Source organism: Prunus avium, chromosome 3 (assembly GCF_965620075.1).
Source record: "Prunus avium chromosome 3, drPruAviu1.hap1.1, whole genome shotgun sequence".
NCBI lineage: Eukaryota > Viridiplantae > Streptophyta > Magnoliopsida > Rosales > Rosaceae > Prunus > Prunus avium.
In genome coordinates, this window is record NC_142286.1 from 7,978,477 (window position 1) to 7,997,975 (window position 19,499).

At 37.1% G+C, this 19,499-nt stretch overlaps 2 protein-coding genes and 2 pseudogenes across 3 annotated transcripts; 3 read left to right on the forward strand and 1 right to left on the reverse strand.

The window, feature by feature from the left end:
- Positions 1–869: 869 nt before the first annotated feature.
- On the forward strand, positions 870–1,595 carry LOC148295542 (uncharacterized). The gene has a single exon (XM_088250514.1). The coding sequence runs from the start codon at positions 870–872 to the stop codon at positions 1,593–1,595; it is 726 nt and encodes a 241-aa protein (XP_088106640.1).
- Positions 1,596–3,343: 1,748 nt separating this feature from the next.
- LOC148295543 (T-complex protein 1 subunit theta-like) lies at positions 3,344–6,783 on the forward strand (annotated as a pseudogene). Its single transcript, XR_015834540.1, has 6 exons — positions 3,344–3,547; positions 4,691–4,732; positions 4,877–4,971; positions 5,140–5,371; positions 6,191–6,248; positions 6,461–6,783. The product of XR_015834540.1 is annotated as a T-complex protein 1 subunit theta-like (transcript).
- A 652-nt stretch (positions 6,784–7,435) lies between these two features.
- On the reverse strand, positions 7,436–8,100 carry LOC148295544 (uncharacterized; annotated as a pseudogene).
- Positions 8,101–10,653: 2,553 nt separating this feature from the next.
- LOC110767432 (disease resistance protein At4g27190-like) lies at positions 10,654–19,369 on the forward strand. The gene is made up of 9 exons (XM_088249925.1): positions 10,654–10,976; positions 11,247–11,341; positions 11,439–14,090; positions 14,533–14,949; positions 15,048–15,719; positions 16,703–17,413; positions 17,914–18,330; positions 18,441–19,108; positions 19,215–19,369. The coding sequence occupies exons 3-8, from the start codon at positions 11,478–11,480 to the stop codon at positions 18,900–18,902; spliced, it is 5,292 nt and encodes a 1,763-aa protein (XP_088106051.1). The 5' UTR covers positions 10,654–10,976; positions 11,247–11,341; positions 11,439–11,477; the 3' UTR covers positions 18,903–19,108; positions 19,215–19,369.
- The last annotated feature ends 130 nt before the right edge of the window (positions 19,370–19,499 follow it).

Below are 19,499 nucleotides of genomic sequence, written 5' to 3' on the forward strand. Positions count from 1 at the left end.
AGTGCCGATTGTTACATGTCATGAACGCTACCTTGGGCTACCCACCTTAGCTCAACGCAGCAAATCCCGGATGTTTAATCATGTGCGAGAACAAGTGTGGCGCAAGCTTAATACTTGGGATACGAAGTTGCTGTCAGCGGCGGGCAAGGAGGTCTTAATTAAGGCGGTTGGTCAGGCACTACCTACTTATACAATGGGAGTATTTCAGCTGCCAAAATCTTTGTGTCAGGAATTATCTGCTATGATTGCAAGGTACTGGTGGGGGAAGAGTGGTAGGAAAGGAATTCATTGGTTGGGTTGGAGAAAATTGTGTAAACCAAAATGGCTGGGAGGCCTTGGTTTCAGACACTTTGAAGCTTTTAATAAAGCCATGGTCGCAAAACAGGCTTGGCGAATTTTAGAGAACCCCACCTCTCTGGTGGCTAAGATGCTTAAAGCCCGATATTTTCCAGAGGATGATTTTATGCAGGCTAGTTTGGGGAGTTCGCCGTCACTGATATGGAGATCTATTCTGTGGGGACGTGAGGTTATTGAGGATGGCTTGCTTTGGAGGGTGGGCAATGGAGCTTCTATCCGTGTTCTCCAAGATAAGTGGATTCCAAAACCTTTTACGTTTAAACCATTGATGACTAGAGGGCTTTTGGAAGCGAATTTGGAAGCTAGCTGTCCCCAACAAAATTAAGATGCTGCTGTGGCGGGCATGTACTGAAATTCTGCCAACTGCAGTCAATTTATTTAAGAAAATGGTGCTTCCGGCTCATGTGTGCTCAAGGTGTGGGAACTATCCTGAAGATGCTTTCCACGCTTTGTGGTCGTGTAAAATGAGTCAAAAGCTATGGAAGTGTACCCATTTCATCCTGCGAATTAATATGGCGGGGGGCACCTTCGCTGATGCTTTTGAGGCTGTGGCTTCAATGCTGTCGAAAGCTGACTTAGAGCGCTTTGCTTGTTGTGCGTGGAGTGCGTGGAAACTACGTAATGATTCTTTGCATGGGAAACAGATTACACGGGTGGATAATATGGTGGAAAACACGATGGAAATGCTGGAAGTGTTTAAATCTTGTGAGGAGCGGTCCAAGCTCCCCCTCGTCTCTCCGCAGGCCCATTGGTTGAAACCACGGGTCAATACTCTTCTCCTTAACTGTGATGGGGCTGTGGGACGTGAGCAAGGTGATCGGGGTCTGGGGGGAGTTTGTCGTGACCACGCCGGAAACTTTATCTGTGGTTTCGCATCGTTTGGTCCACCTGGTTTGGATGTTTTGGGCACGGAGTTAGTGGCTGTCCGGGAAGGGTTATTGATGATGGGATACATGGGTTTTACTCGGTTTACCATTGGTCTTGATTCTCAAGAAGCTGTTTCTATGCTTAAAGATGGTTTGGATTGGTGGAGTAATATTGGTAATGTGGTGGAGGATGTTCGTCGGTTAATGGTTGATCGAGAGGTGGCTGGAGTGTTCTACCAACACCGGCAGGGTAATGGGGTGGCACATAGTCTAGCTCAGCATGGGTTGAGAGTGAGATCTCGCCTTTTTTGGAAAGACCGTGCTCCTCCATGGTTAAGCATTCTTTTAGATAAGGATATAGCTATGGTGTAATTCATTGTTTGTTTTTGAGATGCGGTGGTACTCTTTTTCCTTGACCGGATTTTCCCCCATTGGGGGTTTTGGATGGCAAGGTTTTAATGAGGCCACACTAACGCTCTCCGTTCATTTGTAAACGTTATCATTGGTTGGTGCTACGGTTGAATGAATCTTTCTATTTGATCAAAAAAAAAAAAAAAATCTTCTTTCATTAATTACTACATATTTTCTACACTCGCAGTGTTTGTGAGCTCGTTATATAATCAACTTAAATCTCTCTCTCAAAAAATAAAAAATAAAAAACAAAAAACAAAAAAAAACTTAAATCAGTTAAACCCATCATGCAATGCATTTCCTTCCAATTTTTTGTGATAAACTAATTGATAATTGACTAAATAAACATCCTCCAAAGTTTCAATAAAAATTTCCAAGTTTTTCTTACAATTTCCTTGGTTTTTATCGATATCGATAATATCTCAATATTTCCATCGAAATTTTCGTGTTTTTAGACTATCAATATTTCTGATACCATCGATATTTTGGACCATGGCAAATTGGCAAATGGGTGGAAGTGCTCTAAGGGGGAACGTACTAGAGATTGGGTGGGTTGGTGTGTTAATATAATAAAATTAATGCTTCTAGTTTCAAGAATTCAGTCCCCTTCTCCTACACCCTATGGTCCAAGGAAGTTGTGGTTACCTACCCTTGGATTTAATCTAAGAATTGAAACAAAAAAAGTTTAAATATCAATATGTCATCTTTTATTTTAGTTTTACTGAAGTAAAATACTATTTTAGTTATTAAAACTTTTTTTTAAAAAAAGAAGAGTTTAATATAAGAGATGAAAAACATGAGCAAAAAACTCATCTATTCGATTGGTTGTTGCCATGATTGTTTAAATGACATAGCTGTTGGATAACTAGAAACCTTGTTTTCCCTACATTCATCAAAGGTTCTGCATTTGCTTAAAGGTTAGATGTGATGGTGGGTTTAAGGGCGACACTTTTGGTGGCGGTACTGTTCATTTAGGCCATGTGTTGTTTTATGGTTTTGTTATTTTGGGTTTTGTCGTCTTTATTTTAGATTATACTCAGTTGTAGTGATGTGGGCTAGTAGTTAGTGTGCCTACTTTAGTGCCACCAGAACAATAGTTGTTGAAGTGCTAGGCTAACTGGTGGCGAGTGTTCTCCCAATTACGCTTCAAAGTTTGGCAGTCATGCTCCAACTCGACATTTTTGGTGAGGAGGTGGTCATAGTTCTCCGTCATTTTGGCAACATTGGCACGAAGTTGCTCCACTTCAGCCTGAAGATGCGCATCGATTGAAGGTTTCCTTCAAGAGGATTCCACATAAGGGGTATGATGTTGAGTGCCAAGGCTAGCGTCGCTTGGCATGACAGAGTATGATGGACTGAAGAGGCGACGAGGTCTGATAGGCGAATGAGCTAGTGGGGCTAGTAGAGATGTGAGATTTAAAAGTCTATTCCCACATACGGCGCCAAACTGTTGATGCTCAAAATTGGATTCAACTTAGATAAAAGAAGTGTAGAGTCTTCAACAAGATTTGGAGGTTGTAGACCTTCGGCAAAAGGGATCTTCGGCCACAAAGTGATCCTACAAAAGAAGGATGGAAGAAGAAATCATCAAGCTTTGGGTACAGATGTGATACCTACCGAAGGCTCTCTGATGCTTAAGTCAGCAAGTGTGGGGTACACAGTAATTTTGACAAAGTAACAATAAATGTAAAAAGTAGTTACTTTTTTACATGGCCGAAGGTCTTCAGCAGCTAAGAGGGCTGTATGTGGACAATTGTGGAATATTGGAGGAAATTATTGCCAAGGACAGACTAGAAACGACACCTGAGTTTGTGTTCTCTAAAATAACACTTGTGCAATTTCAATATCTCCCCCAACTGAGGAGTTTCTATCCTGGGCTGCATGTTTCCAAGTGGCCATCACTCAAAACATTGGTATTCTTAGAATGTTTCCAAGTGGAGATTCTTGCTTCCGAATATTCAATATTCCAAGAAAGACTTGATTCGGGCCTTGTCTGTACACCAATTAAAAAACATTTTTTGTTAGTTGACAAGGTACATAATTCTCTTGCACTATTTGCTCTTGTAGCTAATTTCCTCTTCATATATTTTCTTTACAATTTTTATTATTATTAAGTATTAGAGATTTTTCTTTCATGTAAATTGTTATTTCTTAATTAAACGAGAATTGTGTACTATGATGCCTAAAATTGAATAAAAGGTGTTTGGTTAAAAAAAAGGGAAATAACTCAAAATGCCACCCTTTTCATAATTTTAACTCAAAATACCACCCCTTCCCAATTTTTTTAAAACTACCACATATAAATATATCTTTCTTGTGGACTGATTGTACCATATAACTTTTTCAGAAATTGGGTTCTCTCTCAACTCTCGTGGCTCTCTCTCTTCAGCCCGTCTCTCTCTGTCGCTCAGCTGTCTCCCTCGTATAACTCTCTCTCTCTCTCTCTCTCTCTCTCTCTCTCTCTCTCTCTCCTCGACTCAATCGTCTTTCTCCCTCAGCGGTGACTGTTCATCCAAGCTTAACTCCACGGTTGACATCCACGAGGTACTGTTCATCTACCTTTTCTTTGAAATTTGGGGTTTTTGTGAATTTGGTTTATGGTGTATGGATTTGTAAGAAATTGGTTTAGGGGGTTCTTCGAAATTGGTTTAGGGTTTTAGAATTTAGGGGTTGCTCAGAAATTGGTTTAGGGTTTATGGGTTTCTATGAAATTGGTTTAGGGGTTTCTCTAGGGTTGAGGGTTTATGGGTTTCTATGAACTGGGTAATAACTCACACCCACTCTCACTCGCTCACAGGCACTCTTTACAAAAATCAAACTCTTCATTTTGTCACAGAACGTTTGGGCTTCGTTCACCTTTGTCTGGGTAAGTCCCAACTATCTATATTTTTTGATGAGATTTTAAGCTCTGGGCTCTGTGATTTCTACAAGAATTAATTCCACAATATTCTGATTTTACTTGTTCAAATCAAAGCAAAGGAAGGGACATTGTTTATGGATGGGTAATTGTCAAAAACGACTTCTGGAATCTACATGCTTATAATCAAATTCTGCAGATTGTCAATGGTCCACAGTCCACATTTGAGACTGAGAATTTTGTATGTTCTTGTTAGGCTGGTTTTGTTTTACCTCTTCAATCATTGTTAGCATATGGTTCTCTGGAACTTTTGAATAAATTGTTTAATCAGATGTCCAAACCGTTGGAATTAATATCTTAATGTCGTAATGCATTTCATTTTCAGGCAATGTGCAAGGATAGCCGCATTGTTCCTGGAGCGGCAGCTACTGAAATTGAGTTAGCTAAGAGAGTAAAGGAATTCTCTTTTACAGAAACATGGTAAATGGCGTGAATTATTATTTTCTCAAGATGTTGTCCCTGAAACATAAAATAGAATATTGATGTCTAGACCAACTATTGGAACTTGATTTTGTAACCATTTCCCAGTCATAGATTTCTGATTGGGCAGTAGTGCAATAACCTACTAAAGAAACAATGGTTTTGCAGATTGGATCAGCATGCTATAGCAAAATTTGCCGAAAGCTCTGAGATGGTGCCTAAAACGCTAGCTGAAAATGCTGGGCTTAATGCAATGGAGATCATATCTTCTCTATATGCTGAACATATCTTCTCTATATGCTGAACATGCATCAGGAAATACCAAAGTTGGCCTCGACTTGGAGGAAGGCCGTTGCAAAGATGTGTCAACTCTTAATATTTGGGACCTCCACATAACTAAGTAAGCTGCTCTTTGTCTTGTAACAATTCATGCTTTTATGTGAAAGTTCTCAATACATTGAATGTTGTTACAGCTGTGATGTTTGATGCAATTTTGGTTCTGAACTTTTCATTAATTTTGGATCTAGAATTTGTTTGTAGAGGAAGCTTTTATTAGTAATCCCATTTTTGGTGGTTTTGATAGCCAATTAGTTCCTGTTGCGTGCATTAATGGTTCATCTTATTGGTATCCTTTCTGTTGATTTTCTGTATCAAAGTGTGACTAACTGGCATGGGTGTTTTGAGGATTGTGGTGCATTTTGAAGTCCATTGGCCGGCTAATAGGGCTAGGAGGTTATGCAAATATGATGTATAAAATTTAGTTCATGATTTGGTGGTCTAACAACTACATCTTTGTGCTGAAAGCCTTTATTCACCAGGGGACTCAGTCATTCAGTTATTTTCTTTATTATATTTCATTTGTGTAAATAGTTAAGCCACATATCCACTACGAAAGGTTTCTTATCTTTCTTTTTCAGTAAATGGTTGGTTTCTAGAGGATAACAGAGTGACAATGCCAACCCTTTTATTTTTTATTTGTTTTACAAATAGTATTGATGGTTTGCATTTAGGATTTTTATGAATTATAGCATTCGGGAATAAGTGAGGATTTCTTTGGATAACTGATAAATAGTAACTTGGAAACATCTCGACTTCAAACATTTTGGGTATTTTATGAACTTTCGATAGTTCTGTTTCATTAATTTATTGAAATCAATATGTTTAAGTTGGCCAGGAAGTTGTTTCGTATCAATCTTCTTTCTTGGGCTGTTTGTTGCAGGTTCTTTGCTCTCAAGTATGCTGCAGATGCTGCATGCACTGTTCTACGGGTAGATCAGGTAACCAGTAACTACGTATTTGTCAATAGTTTTCCTAATTTTGAAGTACCCAAATTTGGTATAAACTACATCTTTGAATCCCTGATTGCATCTTTGAGGCCAAAGCAGAAAAAATGTGTGAGAAATGATGAATCTATCTGATTGCAGCCGATTTAATGTTTAATACCTTCATTAAAAAAAAGGTTGTTGACAGTGCTTTGACTATCTTGCAGATTATAATGGGAAAACTAGCAGGTGGCCCTAGTAAGAGAGATCAGCTTGCAGGGATGGATGAGAACTAATTTTGTGTGTATGACAATTGACTATCTTTGCTTGTATTGCTCTATATTGGAGATCTTTTGTTCCATTTTAGGAGAAAAAGAAACATATTGCAGTTCATGCTTTGTAAATGCCACTCTTCTGTTACGATGGACACGTGGTATGCCCTTATTGGGTAGGTTTGGATTGAAACCATGGTCGAGTGCTTGAGCCATGTTTAGTGAGAAAGCTTGAATGGATTTTCTTTTCTGTTGTATTTGGCCCTTCTATTTTCAAGCATGCCAAAAATCATCCTGGTTTTGTAATATGTGGTTTGTGCCTAATTAATTTACCGTGGATCTTGCATTTTTGTACCCAATATTTGATAGCTGCCTTCTTTTGAACGAAGATTCATTGAGGGAGAGAATTACTTTCCTTTTGAATATGAATCGATGTGCAACTCCAACTATCATTTGAAAGGTCAACATCAATTCATGCTAATATAAGGATGGATAACAATTGTCGTGTCCGTGAGATTTGAATTCAGGATTACTTTCAACGAAGTGGAGACTCTGTTATTAGACCAAATGGCCATTGACATACGATATAATAGAAATATTAGGCCAATATACGTACACTATAGAGGCAATATTAGAGCAATATAACCACAATACGATAGCAATAGTATTACAATATACATCCAATAGGGTGGCAATATGCATACACTATTTATACAATACAAAGGCAATATTAAGACAATAGACATACAATAGAACACCAATAATAAGTGAATCTACATACAATAAACACACATCCATTACAGACTACATTTTACACAAGCAAAATAAATCGCCACCGAACCGTAACAATACTATCCCGCGAAGGGAAAAGGAAGGCAACAAAAGATCCATGTACTCGGGTGAGATGAACTGAAGTAGCACTCACCCTTACTAGAGGTCCATCAAAAGATCCATGTCTTTGTCCTTCCTCCTCGCTGCATGCACGAGGCTATGATGAGCCATTCCCTCTGCACCCATATTCAGCACCTCCCAGACACCAGCTACATCAATTTCACTCCAATTGTAGTCCAGTGAGATGACCGAAGCATAATCTCGGAACATTTCGAAGCCGTTGTTGAAACATTCAACCATTTCATGGTTATATTCTTAAGATTTTGTGAATTTTTCGACCGCATATTTCTTTTTCTCTTCCAATTTTAACTTCAGGGACTCTAACTCTTTGCTCCAACTTTTTGCTTTTAGAGTTTGCTTCACTTCTCCAGCATATGCTTTGTTCAACTTGTTGGCCAAGTTTCCCATAACTTGGCCATGAATATCGCATTTACTCTCCCACCAATCTGTTGCCTTAGACAAATATTAGAGGTCGTGCTTGACGGTAGAGATTTTGTCAAGCGGATCATTGCTCTCAGCCTCACTTCCAGATGAAGTGGGATCGTGATTGGGAGTCATAGGTGGAGATGGGAATGGCACATGCCACGGCTGGTCCCCCGGGTAACTGACATGCTCGTTTGGAGGGCGTACATCCGACATCTTTAAGTATTGCTGGGGACAATTCACAGCTGCTGACTGCAACAAAACAAATAAAGGTACATTCAGTCTCCAGTTGTAAACAACAATATGGTTAGCTTTAGTGGAGAATGTTTGCCTTTGAGTAAAACAAATAAAGGTACATTCAATCATATCCATAAAATCTGTCCCTACTTCACCTCCCACATCAGTGACATTTGTATTATTCTAAGTTACTTCATTGCTTTCAACAATGGCAACTGAAGAACGACCCATCTGACTACTATCTGTCGTGATATGCATACTATCAACTACATCATTTGTCAGTCCTTTATCTTCTATACTCACGAGTAAGGGAGCTAGTTTTGAAGGTGTTACCTCATAATTGTACTTCATAAAAAAATTGACATCATCATCGTCCTCAATCTTTATGTGCTTCCACTCATTCGAGGCCACCAAAACTGAAAACTTTAAGCAAACCTTGTCTTCCCTACTGTTTGTATTACCAATTTGATGCACATGGTCCAACAGTTCAGCAAATTTGATGGTCCATGGAACTATTAAGCCTTTTGAGTCACCCCCTTCGTATTTGCACATCTTCTTCGAGATGACCCATTTTCCATTGTAGCACACGAGAATAACAATTGTCTCCATTTCTGACCATGACAAAACAACATTTTATTAATACAATATAACCACAATAACCAGGCAATACAATGGCAATATCATAGCAATATAACAACAATATAATGGCAATATAACAGCAACGTAACAGCAATACGACAACAAAATAACAGGAATACAACAGCAGTACACCACTAACACAGCAGTGAATAAGAATTCATCAGAATCACACTATACAGATCTACTACATCAAATGGAAAATCCCAAGTTTCAAGATTCACATATCCAGACCAATCTAAATGCAATTGGTACAAACCCAGATGAATGAGCATGAATATTCAACAAAACCTAACCCAAAGCAATTAAAGCCAAAACGAATTTAACACAAACCCAAGCAATCAAAATATAACCCATTTCACATAATCCCACTGATATTAAGAAAATAACCATCAACACTACCTTTTCGAGGTCGGCAATCCACTAGAGCTTCAAGGTTGCAAGCAGCTATTCATAAGACATACCTAAACTATGGGGTCAAGGGAGGGGTTCGCGATTCCAAACAGAGAGCAAGAGAGCGAATAGGGGAGAAAGAGATAGAACGAAGCTAGAGAGAGAGACAGAGAGAGAAAGAGCTACGCTAGAGAAAGAGAGCAAAGAGAGAGACAGAGAGTTGCGCTAGAGAGAGAGAGAGAGCCAATAGAGAGAGAGCTGCGATAGACAGATACCAAAGAGAAAGAGAGCTATGCCAGAGAGAGAGAGAGCTGAGTGAGCTAAGAGAGAACAAAATTTCTGAACATGTGAAAAATCAGCAATAAGTGGACAATAATTATATATTTATAGGTGATAGTTGTAAAAAAATTGGGAAGGGGTGGTATTTTTAATTAAAATTATGAAAATGGTGGCATTTTAAGCTATTTTCCTAAAAAAAAATATCTGACAATACGCTTGGAACGATGCTTAAAATAAAATAATAAGAGGATGTTGCTTCACGGTCGGTCTCAATTGGTAAAATTCTTCCATTTGGTCTTTTGGTCTTGTCATTGCAAAAGCACTGCCCCCCACTCCCTGTAGAGAGCGGGGCTTTCTTATTTCATATATCAAACTAATTATGCTTGTGTTCATACATTGACTCTATCATTCTTACTCTGTCATGTGCAGAAAGAGTGCTTCCATTATAGCATTCATTGAACCAAACCTTCTTTTAGTTTTGCTTTTGCTTTATTACTTCTCAAATTTCAAAATCTAAACCAGAAAAAAATAATAATAATATAAAAAAAGAAAGAAGGAAAGAGGTATATTGCGTTTGAAGGACACGCCTGGACGTGAAAACTCCAGTGTTTTATAACCAAGGGACTTGAAGAGCAACTACCCTCAGAAGAGATATAATTAAGGAATGAAACATAATTACAAATTTTTTTAAAGATGGAGTTCAAAGCTCACTTGATACGATTTTATTTATACATTCAAAGCTCACTTACAACTTGTTAGAGCATTCATTCATATTGGGAGGTGTAAAATCTAAAGCGTAAGGCCACTTTTACATTCTTGTTACACATTCATATAGTGTAAATGTGATTTTTTACTCCAATTAAGAATATGTAAATACAATTATGTATATTCAATTTTCTTGTGTTTACCTTCTTACTAATGGAATTCTAAAATTTTTAATTCAGAAAAGAAATAATTTTTAATCCAACATGCACTGTAGTGTAGTGATGGAGGAATTTTCTTCATTGCAGCAACCAGTTTTTGTATTATTATCCGGATTTGATATAATAGCTCCTGTGTCTTCATTATTACCACTCTCACTGATTGTCTCCTTCGCATGCACTTTCAGTTTCTTCATTGCAGCAACCTTCAGTTTCTTCATTGCAGCAACCAGTTTTTGTATTATTATCCGGATGACTCATGTTCCTGAATATAAAAGGGGTGAATTCTTTGATTTTGTAATAGCTAACATGTGATAGCTAAGGACAGGGTTTCATACATGAAATATAATAATAATATATGTGTAACTTGTTGGTCACATAAGGACAAAAAAAGGGTTGGACCAGAACAAGATCAGAGAAAGAAGCGTGAACATACCGATGGCCACACTAGAACACAAATCAGAGAGAGAAGTGTGAGAAACAGAACCAAAATTCGAGAACAATACCACCACCACGACCACACCAGATGAATTAAAGAATCTGGGCTTCTTTATTTATATATGGGTGAAGAAGAAGAAGAAGAATTGATGAAGAAGTAGAAGAAGAATTGATGGGTGGTAGTCGGCACTTTGCTTCTTTATTTATATAAAGAAGAATATCTGCAGGAAAAGATCTTCAAAGTTTCAAAAGAGGTAAGGCAAACATTCTGTGTTGTTCAAGACTTCAAATTTGTGTCGAATTCTAATTTTTCCCGAAAATTATACCTAAAACGTATCTTAAAATTGGGATACTCGTATCTGTCTTGTTCCTTCGATGAAAGAAATTTAAAAAAGTTGCAGAAATTAAAACACTACTAAAACGAAAAATTAAAGGAAAACTGTGGCCCAACTATTCTTTTTGTTTCGAGATTTGAGAGTCGTGCATTTTGTTTCACTTATCTTCATTACACTTTCACTTTACAGTTGTTTCCAGAAGAAGCTTAATGAAAAAACGAAAAAGAAGTGTTGCAGACTAATACTCTGTGTTCTTCTATTTAAGCTTAGTCTCATAAGCTAAGGTATGTCCTGTAGTTTCCTTCTTTCATTTCAATTGGTTTAATATTTTTTCTTTTACTCTTTTTCATTTTCTTGTTTTTGGGTTCGTTTATTCAACAGATACAAGAGTCTCATTGCAAAAGCAAAACAAAAAGAACCATGGAGATCCTCACTGGAACTATTCCTAAAATATTCGAGTATACAGTTGAACCAATTGGGCGACAAGTGGGTTATCTAATTAACTACAAAAGCAACCTTGAAAGTCTGAGGAGTCAATTGAAGAACTTAGATGCTGCCAAAGACCGGATGAAGCATAGGGTTGATGAAGTTGAAAGAAATGGTAAAGGAGTAGAAATTGATGCCCAGAACTGGAGAAAAGAAGCAGATGGGATCACTCAAGAGGCAGAAAAGATTTTGGGAAATGAAGGCCAAGCAAAGACAAAGTGTTTCCGTGGAGTATGTCCTAATATCGTTTCGTATCATCAGTTTAGCAGGAAATCAGCAAAATTGGCAAAAGAGATTGAACTACATGCAAAAAAAGAGTTTCCCAGTGTTTCTTACGATCCTCCCCTGGAAGAGATATGTGCCACGCCGTCTCAAAACTACATGGCCTTTGAATCAAGGATTTTAATGGTGAATGAAATCATGAAGGAACTGAAAAATCCTGATACCAACATGATTGGGGTGTACGGATTGGGTGGTGTTGGGAAGACCACACTCGCCCAAGAAGTTTATAGACAAGCTATGAAAGAGAACTTATTTGATGAGGTGGTTATAGTCTTGGATGTGAAAAAGTATCCAGACTTGGAAAAGAAGGAAAGAATTCAAAAAAAAATCGTTGAAAAGTTAGGTATGGATGTTGATGTAACTCATGATATCGAAGCGAGAGCAAAGCATCTATGGAATAGAATAAAAGACAAGAACATTTTTGTAATTTTAGATGATGTCTGGGAAGCAATTGATTTGGAGGCTTTGGGACTTCGTCCAATGGTGACTTGTAAAATATTGTTGACGTCCAGAGATCGAGTCTCTGATATGAGTATGCAAAAAGAGTTTCAGCTTGAAGTTTTAGGCATGGAAGAAAGTTGGAGTTTATTTGAGAAGATGGCAGGTGACGTTGTTCAGAATGACCGTATACATGAAGTAGCAATTGAAATAGCCAAAAAATGTGGAGGTTTGCCGGTTTTAGTTGTTGCAGTTGCAAGGTCTCTAAGATCAGCCTCTACTTTAGAGGAATGGAGAGTTGCCTTGAGGGGCTTCAAAAGTTTTGACGAACAAGGATTGGCAAAATCAGCCTACTTGGCTTTAGAATGGAGTTACAATCAATTGGATGGGAACGAGCTTAAGCGAGTGTTCTTGCTATGTGGAATTATTGCAGGGGGTAGCTGTATAATTTTTCTGAGTGACTTGTTGAAATATGCTATGGGTTTGAGTTTAGTGAAAAATGTTGATACAGTGGAAGAGGCACGAGATAAATTGATTTCACTACTTAAAAAACTTATTAAAGATTATTGTCTGTTGCTAGACATTAATGATGATGGAGATTTTAGAATGCATGAGCTTGTACGAGATGTTGCTATCGGGATTGCATTTAAAGATAAGTATGTCATTGCAAAAGCATATGGAGATGAGCTGAAAGAATGGCCAGATAGGGATTCCCTTAAAAAATGCACTGCGATCTCCTTAAAATCTTGCAAGATCCCCAGACTTCCTGAAGTACCTTGGGTATGCCCAGAATTGAGATTTATTGTTTTGGAAAATCATAATATTGATGACTCCTTGGAAATCCCAGGCAACTATTTTGAAGGGATGAAGGAACTCAAAGTGTTGGATGCAACCAGACTTCGAATTCCGTCACTGCCTCCATCTCTTCAATCCCTAACAAATCTTCAAACTTTGTGTTTAGATCATTGCGTGTTGGGGGACATAGCTCTAGTTGGACAGCTAACAAACTTGAAAATTCTTAGCTTTGTACACTCCCAGGTTAAAGAGTTGCCCAAAGAAATAGGGCAATTGACTCATCTACAATTGTTGGATTTGACTGGTTGCTCTGAACTTGTACTGATCCCACCTGGCGTTATATCAAGCTTGACAAGTCTAGAAGACTTGAGAATGGGAAGCTTTAAGGAATGGGAAGGAGGTTTAATTGATGGAAGAAGTAATGCGAGCGTGTCAGAGCTGAAACAATTGCGTCAACTAACAGCATTGGACATACATATTCCAGATGCTAAGCTTCTTCCAGCAAACATGTTCTCGGATACAAGGTTAGAAAGATACACCATACTTATTGGTGATTGTTGGCCTAGATATCCTAGAATTTACGGAACCTCCATGTTAAAACTCAAGCTCACTTCTAACAGTCAATTCGACCAAGGTATAAAATTGCTGCTAAAGAGATGTGAAGATTTGGACTTGGATGGGATGAAGGCTGCAAATATTATTTCCTATATATTAGCAAGTGACAGTGGTAAACAACTGAAGAATCTCCATGTCCAAAACAATGATGAAGTTACATCTCTCATTAACTCGAGTCATGCCTTCCCCATTTTGGAGTCACTCTCTCTTTACAACCTTGTTAATTTGGAAACTGTATGTTGCGGCCAACTCATAGCTCAGCCCTTTCAACAGTTACAATCTTTGACTTTGTGGAATCTGCCAAAGCTTAGTGGTTTCTCCTCCAAAGGCAGCAGGTCAGTTGTAAGTACAGAGGCCGAAGAAATCATTTTGGAGAATGAAATTGGTGGACCCGCGAAACTTTTCATGAATGAGGAGGTACGTTTTGCGGTTTCAATTGCGGATTTGTTCATTCTTTCTGCAGGTAGAAAATAATCCATTTAAATAATGCATATTCTTTCTGCAGGGATTATGTTGTACTAGGATAAATTATATCCAAGTTACAGTTCATTTAAAAGTATATTAATTTCTTAGTTTTTGATTGAGAAAGAAAAGGTATTAGCTTTTTTAATTAGTGTACAATATTCATATTATGACGAAAGCATAATTCATTCTCCAAATAATCAAATATGATCCTCAATAAAAATGTGTTATCGGTAGCACTTCAATTAGAATATCTTATATTTTAAATTAATAGACTAATAAACTTTGAGGCCAACTTTTCTTTTTCAGAGACTTTTTGTCTGCTCATTTGGGAATCTTTACAACTGATGAGCATGTAAATTGTCATTTCCCTAATTAAACATATTCCTATACACAGGTTCTGATGCCCAACTTAACACGCTTGATCTTGCATCAATGTGATGGTTTAAAATTCTTGTTTTCATGTTCCATGGCTAGAAGGCTTCTGCAACTCGAACATATTGAGATATCGAAATGCCACATGATGGAAGAGATAGTATCAACAAGTGGATACAATCAAGAACATACAAATAACATGTTTTGCAATCTAAAATATCTAAAGCTGCAACATCTTCTAAGCCTCACTAGATTCTACTCCAGAAGTTATATTGAATTTTCATTATTGGAGACATTGCATATTGAGGATTGTCCTAGACTGGGGACATTCATCTTTGATAGAAAGAGTGAAATTACTTCAATGGGCAAAGAAAATGATGATAGGAGCTCCAAGGAGAATCTTGAGACTGTGATACCACACTTTCTTTTTGATCAAAAGGTGAATGATAAATTTCTTTCCCTTTCTTTATGCATTTATTTCCAATTAATGTGTCCGCCATTAGTGAAAAAAGGTTTATGAGATGAATATATATACAGGTAGGATTTCCTAGCTTGGAGAGCTTGATCATCTATGACATGCCTAAGTTGAGGACTATATGGCATTGCCAACTTGCCCCAGACTCTTTTCGAAAGCTCAAAAATGTTGGAGTTTTGAGATGCCACAATCTAATAAATATCTTTGCGCCAAGTATGATGGGAAGATTGAATGTTCTACACACATTGTGGATAAAGCAATGCAAATCACTACAAGTAGTATTTGAAGTGGGAGTAGTATTTGATGTTAATGACGCATACAACACATCGATGACTCAGTTGAAAACTTTTGAGTGCCCAAATCTGGATTTAGTTGTGATGGATTCGTGTGACAGTTTGAAAAATATCTTTCCACCCTCAGTGGCCAAAGGTCTTCAGCAGCTAAGCGAGCTGTACGTGGAGAATTGTGGAATATTGGAAGAAATTGTTGCCAATGACGGACTAGAAACGACACCTGAGTTTGTGTTATCTAAAGTAACACTTGTGCAATTGCAACGTCTGCCCCAATTGAGGAGTTTCTATCCCGGGCTGCATGTTTCCAAGTGGCCATCACTCAAATCATTAAGATTCTTTGAATGTTTCCAAGTAGAGATTCTTGCTTCCGAATATTCAATATTCCAAGAAAGACTTGATTTGGGTACACCAATCGAACAACCTTTTTTCTTAGTTGACAAGGTACATAATTCTCTTGCACTATTTGCTCTTGAAGGAAAATTCATCTTCATATATTTTCTTTACAATTTTTTTATCATTCAGTATTAGATTTTTCTTTTATTAAAATGATTTGTTGGCCTCCACCTTGTCAAAAATGTAAAGCACATCAGTCGAATAAAAACAATAGTCGAGGTTAAAGGGGGTAGGAATTTACTAATAGATATACTAAAGACATGTATACAACAAAATAAAGATTCGAAAATTTAAATAGAGAAAAAAGACTTGTGAAATTTAAAATAATTCAGTCGGTGACATCAGATGAATATAGTGTCACCAAGGATTTAGGAACACCTTGGTCACCTGCCATTAGATCTCATCCAACAGTAAATAATGATTCAAGCCTTAAATAATTTAAAAAACACTTCCCGAAATTTCAATTATACCAACAAAAATAATAATAATAATAATAATGCTTAAACCCACTTACTCCTTTCACTATCTCACCTTTCCCTTTCACTCTTCAAAAATGCCTCCTTTCTTTTTTGTGTAGGATTCCCCAGTAGAGTACATTAAATCACCGAATACGATTATATAAAGAAAAACTGAATAAACATTGAATTTAGCCAAGAAACGAAAAACCCAAAGAAAATCACAAAAATCAAAACTGGAAATTGACAAGGGACTGAGGGAGAACAGAGGCCAAGTTCTTTTTGGAGTGGGGAGTGAAAGCAGCTGAGCAAGGGTGAGGCATAATTTCCCTTCCGTATAAATTATAGTTGAAGTCAGTAGCATATTTGAGGTTTTTAAAAATAATTAATATGTTTTTTTTTTATAAATTTAATTAAGGCTTGAATCATTATTTGCACTTGGATGAGATCTAAATGCAGGTGACCTCAGTGTTACTTGGTCCCTGGTGACCAGGTGAATGCTACTGAATATAGTATTTAGTTATGCAACTGGCCAAGTGGGTTGACAATGACATCCAGACGTTGATATTGTTTCAGGGTAATCCATTCCCCAACTTGGAAAGTTTGTATTTGTGCAAGAACACGGAGATTTGGTATGAAGCGCATGATCCACTCGGACGAAGAAGTAATGCGAGCTTGTCAGAGCTGAAACAATTGCATCAACTAACAGCATTAGTGATACATTTTCCAGATGCTAAACTTCTTCCAGCAAACATGTTCTCGGATACAAGACTAGAAAGATACACCACAGTTATTGGTGATTGTTGGCTATTTCCTGATATTGACGAAACGTTCTCTAACATGTTAAAACTCAAGCTCACTACTAACAGTCAATTCGATCAAGGTATAAAATTGCTGCTAAAGAGATGTGAAGATTTGGACTTGGATGGGATGGAGGCTGCAAATATTATTTCCCATATATTAGCAAGTGACAGTGGTAAACAACTGAAGAACCTCCATGTCCAAAACAATGATGAAGTTACATCTCTCATTAACTCGAGTCATGATCATGCCTTCCCAATCTTGGAGTCACTATCTCTTTACAACCTTGTTAATTTGGAAACTGTATGTTGTGGCCAACTCATAGCTCAGCCTTTTCAAAAGTTACGATCTTTGACTTTGTGGAATGTGCCAAAGCTTATTGGTTTCTCCTCCAAAGGCAGCACGTCAGTTGAAAGTAGAGAGGCCGAAGAAATCATTTTGGAGAATGAAATTGGTGGACCCACGAAACCTTTCATGAATGGGGAGGTACGTTTTGCGGTTTCATGTGCCCAGCCCTTCTACATATCATTCGGATTTGTTCTATATTTATTTCTTAACAAATTAGTTGCTTTTGTATATATTTCATTTTGGTCATTCTTTCTGCAGGTAGAAAATAATCCATTTAAATAATGCATATTCTTTCTGCAGGGATTATGTTGTACTAGGATTGAAATTATTTCTAAGTTACAATTCATTTAAATGGTATATTAATTTATTAGTTTTTGATTGAGAAAGAAAAGGTGTTAGCTTTTAAATAGTGTACAATATTCAATGATTCATATTATGACGAAAGCATGACCCATTCTCGAGTCTATTTATAATGAAATATGATCTTGAATAAAAATGTGCACTTAAACGGTATATTGATTTATTAGTCTTTATAGAGAAAGAAAAGTTTTTTTTTTTTTCATTTTGGATTCTATACAACTGATGAACATGTAAATTGGCATTTCTGTAATTAAACATGAATTGTGTACTATACACAGGTTCTAATGGTCAATTTAACACACTTGATCTTGCATCAATGTGATGGTTTAAGATTCTTGTTTTCGTCTTCCATGGCTAAAAGTCTTGAGCAACTCGAACATATTGAAATATCGAAATGCCAAATGATGGAAGAGATAGTATCAACAAGTGGATACAATGAAGAACATACAGATAGCATGTTTTGCAATCTAAAATCTCTAAAGCTGCAACGTCTTCCAAGCCTCACTAGATTCTACTCCGGAAGTTATATTGAATTTTCGTTATTGGAGAAATTGCATATTGAGGATTGTCCTAGATTAGGGACATTCATCGTTGATGGTAAGAGTGAAATTACTACAATGGGCAAAGAAAATGAGGACAGGAACTCCAAGGAGAATCTTGAGACTGTTATACCACACTTTCTTTTTGATGAAAAGGTGAATTATAAATTTTTTCCCCTTTCTTTATGCATTTATTCCAATTAATATGTCCCCTATTAGTTAAAAAAAGGTTTACTGACTAGTTTATGAGACGAATATATATACAGGTAGGATTTCCTAGCTTGGAGAGGTTGATCATCCATGACCTACCTGCACTGATGACAATATGGCACAACCAACTTGCTCAAGACTCTTTTTGTAGACTGAAAGAAGTTAATGTTTATAGATGCCACAATCTAATAAATATCTTTGCACGAAGTATGATAGGAAGATTGAATGCTCTATACACATTACAGATATGGCAGTGCCAGTCACTACAAGTGGTATTTGAACTCGGAGGAGTATTTGAAGCATATGATACGTCAACCACTCAATTGAAAACTTTTGAGTGCCCAAATCTTGATTTTGTAGAGATAGATGCGTGCGAGAGGTTGATAAATATATTCTCAGCCTCTGTGGCCAAAGGTCTTGAACAACTAACGAAGTTGAGTGTTGAGAATTGTGGGTTGATGGAGATTAATGGGAAGGAGAAAGGATCAGGAGCAATGCCTTTGTGTTTCCAAAAGTAACAGTTGTGAAGTTTGAAAATCTCCCCCAACTTAGGATGTTCTATCCGGGTATGCATGTTTCTGAGTGGCCGTTACCCAAAGAACTGGTGATGACTGGATGTGATAATGTGGAGATTTTTGCTTCCGAAATTTCAAGGTTTCAGGAAAAGCTTGAATTGGGCCTTCAGTGTACACCAATTAAACATCATTTCTTTTTAGTTGAGAATGTAAGAATTCTCTTGCACAATTTTATATATTTTTATTTTGTATGAGATTCAACTACTAAAAATGTAATTAAGTTGTTATTTACTAAACATGAATTATGGTGTGCAGGTTCTGATGCCCAACTTAACAAGCTTGGTCGTGCGTGGATGTAGTGGTTTGAGATTCTTGTTTTCATCTTGTTGAACTTTTTATGAATATTTCAAGATACAAAAATTAATCTATCTAATTTACGTTGGCAATGAAATTCTAAATGTTTGGTTTAACTCTATTTTATGAAAATTGTAAGCTAATTTCATATTGGTTTTGAATGATTTGGACATTAGCTTTGTCGGTTTTGATATCTCCTCTTTGGTTTTAATTGAGTTATTACCGTTACTTTTTATATCAATTTAT